Source organism: Periophthalmus magnuspinnatus, chromosome 16, assembly GCF_009829125.3.
Source record: "Periophthalmus magnuspinnatus isolate fPerMag1 chromosome 16, fPerMag1.2.pri, whole genome shotgun sequence".
In the NCBI taxonomy this organism is placed as follows: domain Eukaryota; kingdom Metazoa; phylum Chordata; class Actinopteri; order Gobiiformes; family Gobiidae; genus Periophthalmus; species Periophthalmus magnuspinnatus.
Window position 1 is genome coordinate 18163652 of NC_047141.1, and position 7278 is coordinate 18170929.

A 7278-nucleotide genomic window follows, 5' to 3' on the forward strand; every position below is an offset into this window, starting at 1 on the left:
AGTGACTGAGGCCTTCCGGTTCCTCTTTGCAGCATGATCAGCTGACTCTGATGCTGCTGTCAGGAGACCTCACGAACTGTCTTCATTTGGCACTATGATCATTTCTCAGGCATTTGCCGCATAAAAACAGCCGAAAATTATCTGGCTATTTTGTCATAAAGAGGTGAGTGATATTTGTGTGTAAAACCAATAAACAAGTCTTGATTGATAGCAGAAAGATGTCGCAAAGGATGGCTAATATAAGCTAGGCTTGCTTGACCTTAACCATCAGTATTGTCAACTAATGTTAATATTTTGTGCCTTAAATGTAATTACAGCTTTGCTAAATTGCAATTGTACAGAAATAGTCAGCTTATAATATATAAATAGTTCATCTTATGGTAACCATTATATAATTTAATACATTGCATAATGATAAACAATGCTAAGAGGGGAGACATTCAACAGCTTTAAAATCGTAAAGCACTATAACTGACGTATTTCTACTTGCTATTTTCATGACTTGTTTAGCAACATAAACACTTCCCAAATTCCTGCGTCTAACAAGTCATATGTTTCAGTTCACACAAGCTCCGCCGGTGCAAAAAACATGACAGAGTTTTGGTTGATCTCTGCTCCTGGAGAGAAGACTTGCCAACAAACATGGGACAAAATGTTGGCAGCTACTACACGACCCAATGTTCTGTCTACCAACCACAAGTTCAGTATCCCTGACCTGAAGGTAAATCACTTAGACCAAATCATTACTAATGTACAGGCAAACTACATAAAACACCCAAATTGTTGTACACTTTCAGCATACCAACCAGCATACCAGCATTTACATGAAGCTAATCTTGCATGGTGAAGATATAGCATAATACATGTTTATACTATTCCTATCAATGGAAATCATCAGACAGTTTACACATTGCATGAACAAAATACTAAAATATCAATATCAAACATCAGTATTCAAATAAATTTGAAGTTGATTTAATGGCTGTGATAGGAGAGGCTTTGGTTTTGCACATTTTCACAATCTGATCAACTATCAACTCAAATGTGTTTAATTAATAGCATGTTCCAATAATCTTAAATAAATCTTAGAATAGACTTACCTGATGCATTCACTGTCAAGAATAAGTCACATATTTGCATAGAAGGCTGTTTTTTCACACATCTACAGTATGCATGTTGGAAGACTTTAAAGGCTTTGTCCAAAAGAGTGGCCAGAAGGACCAGTCCTTACTGTGCTGGTGGCCAAATGCCCCGCCTGACCTTGGTGCTAGCCACACTCTAGGAAAATGTATTAATGCATGAGTGGATATGGACAAAAAGGCGCCATCCTAAGCACATCGGGCCCCTGTATCTGGAGTTGGTGTGCACTGAGCAATACTCAACCTGTTGACCCCACTGAAAAAACACCTCTGAAGTCAAGTCTTAATCTGCTGACGTTTGACTTTTGTCCTTTTTGTCCTAAACCAGGTGGGGACCCTAGACGTTCTGGTGGGACTGTCAGATGAGCTGGCCAAACTAGACTCCTTTGTGGAAGGGTAGGCTATCTTTTTTTTCACTTTTTTTTACTTATTGTCAAAGCAACATTGCATACTTAAAACTTGCACAGCCTAACTATCACACAGTAGTTTCCTGTCTGAATAACTTCAGAATTTATTTTAATACTGTCATATACTAGGACGTGTTTCAGATGATTTCATATTATAATGTATTTATTTATTATTATTTTGTTGTGTGTGTTGTAGCATTGTACATTGCTGAATACAGAGTGTGTTCCTGTTCAGAGGTTTTGTGATGTAGTCGGCTTACCATTCCCTAATCCTTTGTAAGAATGAGGAATTTCACAGCACTCTGAAGCCAGCAGAGTTTTCAGGCTAAACTTGGTCATTTACAGCTGGGTGATACTCCAGCCACTCTTTCTTTAGTTGTATTTATTCTCGTTGACATCTTCGCTGTCTTTTTGTGGAGGTGTAATTTATAGCCTTTTGGAAAAATTGACATCAGAAAGTAACACACAGGTGTAACATAGAGACCACACTTCCTTTGTAGATGTCTCCAAGGCTGTGAGAAAGACCACATTTTCTACTAGCCTTGTTTAAATAGCTTAATTCAAAGTGTTTTTGATGTTGCATGCCTACTTTCTGCAAGGAAAATTCAGTATACTATGTACAGAGTGGGAAGGCAATTGGTTATTCTTGACAGTAGTATTAATTTGTAGTGAGTGATTGTCTTGTTACCAGTAGTTGCTTGTTGATGATTAAAGCTTGGATAAAAATGAAGAGGGTTCTGTCTGAAATGTGATCCAACACCTCTTTATATTGTGAAGAATTGTTCTTTATAATGCATGGTTAGCACTTATGTACAAGGCTTTGCTAGAATTTTTTTTTTTCTTCTCCTTTTGAAGTTATTGCACACATCCTTGAACTTAGTGCCTACCATGTTATAAATCTCTCTGTCATAGCATTAGGTCTGCAGAAAAACGTGAAGATGTTTGATGTGCTCCAGTGTTTGAGTTACACCTGGAGGACGAGGTCAGAATGGATGTGTGAATGTGAGGTTTCCATCAGTGTCGGTGGGTGCAGTTTATGTTGGCAAGCTACGTTTTGATGTCTGCTGCTTGTTCACAGAGTGGTGAAGAAGGTGGCTCAGTACATGGCCGACGTGCTAGAGGACAGTCGAGACAAAGTCCAAGAGAATCTGTTGGCCAATGGAGGTAAAAAAGAACATTTGTATGTCTCTGTTTAAATGGTTGTAGTCTTGGCAATTTTTTGATAACACAATATCAAAGGTCCCCTAATATTATGGAATTTATCATATCTTGTGGTATTGATCAAACGGAACTCCATAGCCCATGATCTTTTGCTCATTTTCTGTGCTCCTTTTGCAAACATCACTTTATTACTACTTAATGGGTCTGGTCTGTGCCATTTGCATATGGTGTCAATATTGCAATTTCTTTCAGTGGATCTTGTGACCTACATTACACGATTTCAATGGGACATGGCAAAATACCCCATTAAACAGTCACTCAAAAATATCTCTGAAATAATCTCAAAGGTAGGATTAAAGATTTGAAACTACTATTTTATATTGTGTATGTTTCTAATGTTACTATTTTTTCTTCTCAGCAAGTTACTCAAATTGACAATGACTTGAAGACCAGAGCATTAGCATACAATAACCTGAAAGGAAACCTGCAAAACCTGGAAAGAAAGAATGCGTAAGTAGTACTGTAATGTGTGTGTGTGTCTTTTTTCTGAAAAACAAACAAACTATATTAACACATAAAACCTGGTAATGGGAACAATCAACAATAATTGTAATTATAATTATAATATATAATTTATTCATAACAAAGTTTTAACTTTGCATTAGTTTCTTCTATCACTATGTATTTCACACACAAAAAAGTTAGTTTGCTATTTCTCTTCTTTTCCACCAGGGGGAGCCTACTCACTAGGAGCCTGGCTGACATTGTGAAGAAGGATGATTTTGTACTTGATTCAGAGTATTTGATCACTCTGCTGGTGGTTGTACCAAAGTATGTTTACATTGTTCTTAAATAGATAATAATATCAAGTGATTTCAATGTGTAATATCAATTTCAGGACTTCATACCCTGAGTGGCAGAAAACATATGAAACTCTTGCTGAAATGGTAGTGCCTCGATCATCAAAGTAAGAAATGAGGATGAACTCTGGTAGCTTATATATGTCTATATACTATGCATGTGGCCATTTTACTATTTTGTGTATTTTCAATTAATTATAAATGTTTCTTCTTTACAGTTTGTTATTTGAAGACAATGACAGCGGATTGTTGAGTGTCACTCTGTTTAGAAAAGCTATAGATGACTTCAAGCACAAAGCCAGAGAGAATAAGTAAGATGTGCAAATACATAATGCTAGACTACATGATATGAGTCAAAATAGAAGAATGTTTTTTTTGTCACGATTACTGATAAAAATTTCATCATTATCTTAATGAAACTGATAGCTACAGTGGCTAAATTGATTCATTTTAGATTCACAGTGAGAGACTTTCAATACAATGAGGAGGAGATGAAGGCAGACAAAGAGGAGATGACCCGGCTGTCCACCGATAAGAAGAAACAATTTGTGAGTAGCCACACCACCTGAAAAGCCTCCTTGTTTGTTTTGGCACATGCGTTTCTCAATTGGTTAATCTACACAGTTACTCAGGTTTTAGTATGCCAGCAATTTTAGGGCACCTTTTGAGATAGGAAGCAAATTATGATTTTAATCATTATAATTTCTTATGATTTATTAAACAATGATAATTGTGACAATTTTATCCATCCATCCATCCATTTTCTTCCGCTTATCCGGGGCCGGGTCGCGGGGGCAGCAGTCTAAGCAGGGACTCCCAGACTTCCCTCACCCCGGACACGTCCTCCAGCTCCTCCGGTGGGACCCCAAGGCGTTCCCAGGCCAGCCGAGAGACATAGTCCCTCCAGCGTGTCCTGGGTCTTCCCCGGGGCCTCCTCCCGGTGGGACATGCCCAGAACACCTCCCTAGGGAGGCGTCCAGGAGGCATCCTGAGCAGATGCCCGAGCCACCTCAGCTGGTTCCTCTCAACGTGTAGGAGCAGCGGCTCTACTCCGAGCTCCTCCCGTGTGACCGAGCTCCTCACCCTATCCCTAAGGGTGCGCCCGGCCACTCTGCGGAGGAAGCCCATTTCAGCCGCTTGTATCCGCGATCTTGTCCTTTCGGTCATTACCCAGAGCTCATGACCATAGGTGAGGGTAGGAACATAGATTGACCGGTAAATCGAGAGCTTCGCCTTCCGGCTCAGCTCCTTCTTTACCACAACGGACCGATACAGCGACCGCATCACTGCAGACGCTGCACCGATCCGCCTGTCAATCTCCCGCTCCATCCTTCCCTCACTCGTGAACAAGACCCCGAGATACTTGAACTCCTCCACTTGGGGCAGAGCCCCTCCCCGAACCGCCAACGTGGTGGAGGGGTTTGAGCACCCGAATGATCCTGGGAGCTATGTTGTCGGGGGCTTCATGCCCCTGGTAGGGTCACCCATGGCAAACAGGTCCTGGGAGACGAGTCTGACTAAGAGCGGTTCAGAAGCCCCCCATGAAGAGGAAAAGATCAAGGCCAGTTACGTCGCCTGGACTGGGCAGCGAGCGCCTGGTGGCCGGGCCTTTCCCCACGGGGCCCGGTCGGGCCCAGCCCGAAGGAACGACGTGGGGCCGTCCTCCCGTGGACCCACCACCTGCGGGAGGAGCCATGCGGGGCGGGTGCAGAGAGATCCGGGCGGCAGTCGAAGGCGGGGACCTTGATGACCGGATCTCCGGACATGGAGACTAGCTCTGGGGACGTGGAATGTGACAATTTTAGAAGTAAAAAAAAAAAACTCCTTTCAATTTACATTATGTAACAGAATATTAAAAACTAAATTTCTGTGTCACACTATTATTACTAGTATGTATTTTATTTCATTTTCTTCTTTTTATTAATCTTGCTTTTGCTCTTTGCAGGGACCACTTGTGCGATGGCTCAAAGTTAACTTTAGTGAGGCCTTCATTGCCTGGATTCACATTAAAGCACTAAGGGTATTTGTGGAGTCTGTTCTCAGGTATGATATATGAATTCAACTCCTATTCCTTTTTAAATGTCTAAAGATACTTTTAATTGATACAACAAAAACAGGAGAACATAATGGTAATGTTATAAAAGTCCATTATGAAAATGCATTGTTGAAACACTCAACAACACTCAAAAGGAGGAAAAAGTCAGCACAGCTTTTAGCTGCCAGTGTCTTATTTCTTGCTCTACCAAATAATTTACATCAACAAATAGGTTCTCCAAATGTGTGTGGCAAGTGGTGACTGGCATGAGTAGAGCCTGAGGAGCAGTGATGAGGCTATAATATGTCTTGAGTGAACAAAAAATACACATTTAATAATATACTTTTTAATAGGTATGGGCTTCCAGTGAACTTCCAGGCCATGCTTCTTCAGCCAAACAAGAAGAACATGAAGAAATTGAGAGAGGTGCTCAATGATCTTTACAAACATCTGGACAGTAGCGCAGCAGCTATCATTGACGTGAGTATATCTGTTTCCAATTTTTTTATCAGTTATTAACAGAAATTGTGCAACATTACATTTCACTTCTTAAAATGGTTAAAGATTGAGGAGTAAGGCTTTTCCTAAAGCTTTAGTGGTGTGCCCTCTTCTGTTTAAAACTCCTAATTGCAACTAGGATCACCACAGCTAACCTGGTAGAAGCCATATTGATATGATAGCACTCTGGGTTTTACACTTTATCATTCTGGGATGACTCCTGGGAGCTCTGCTAGACTGATTCCCGTACATTTATGAAGTAACAAATATTGTAAGACTTTATTTTGCTGTACAAATTCTCATAGTCGCAGTAGCAGTTATAAAGCTACACTTGTGGTCCATGTAGACCTACAGTTATGAGTAACAGTGGAGAATTTGTTCTATGAAACTCAGACAGAGATTAATGTATTTGGCTATACAGTAATACATTAATTGTTATCAATTTATTTCTCAGTCTGCAATGGACATCCCAGGACTGAACCTGAGCCAACAGGAATATTACCCATACGTCTACTACAAGATCGATTGCAACCTACTGGACTTCAAACCCTAACCACAAATGTTTTTCACTGTTTCTTAATTTATGTTTTTGGTACCCCCCACTTCTACCACCTTCATGTCCATAGGCCTCAATTGCCGCCGCCCATTGAGCTGTTTAAGTGACATCACTGCATGCCCTCACCTTGTGATGAATTGGTTGAGGTTTCTAAAGGGACAAAACTATTTTAAATATTGTTTTTGTTTACAAACCAAATCATTGATGTGAAGTATCATTCCATATGTGTTGTGTGTATAGCTGTTTCAATAATGTATCACCAGGTTTACAAATGGAAAGCCACTGTATCCATTTCAGCTGTGGATTGTGAGTACATTGTATAGCATAAAGTAGTTTTATGAGTGTGTGCTGTCTTATGTTGTGTATATTTGCTGTCAGAAGAAATCTATATAGATGTATTGTGTCATTCAAAAACTGAATAAAAATATTTGTGGCAAGGTGATTATGAATAATACAAACTTCTGTAATATTTCAGTCTATGAATCAATATAATAGCCTAAATAAATTCTGGAGGGCGGTCCTGCTAGGACGATTTATTGTATTTGATAAAGCTTGGTGTAAGGGTGGGAGGGCAAGAAAAATGTGATACAGAACGTAATACAGGAAAACAGAGTTACTCAGT

The 7278-nt window shown here is 40.0% G+C and overlaps 1 protein-coding gene across 1 annotated transcript; it reads left to right on the forward strand.

Moving 5' to 3' along the window:
• Positions 1–25: 25 nt before the first annotated feature.
• Positions 26–7103, forward strand: LOC117383427 (V-type proton ATPase subunit C 1-A). The gene is made up of 13 exons (XM_033980606.2): positions 26–163; positions 561–721; positions 1468–1535; positions 2625–2710; positions 2960–3054; positions 3126–3217; positions 3440–3538; positions 3606–3674; positions 3786–3878; positions 4022–4115; positions 5513–5610; positions 5956–6082; positions 6555–7103. The coding sequence occupies exons 2-13, from the start codon at positions 590–592 to the stop codon at positions 6651–6653; spliced, it is 1152 nt and encodes a 383-aa protein (XP_033836497.1). The 5' UTR covers positions 26–163; positions 561–589; the 3' UTR covers positions 6654–7103.
• The last annotated feature ends 175 nt before the right edge of the window (positions 7104–7278 follow it).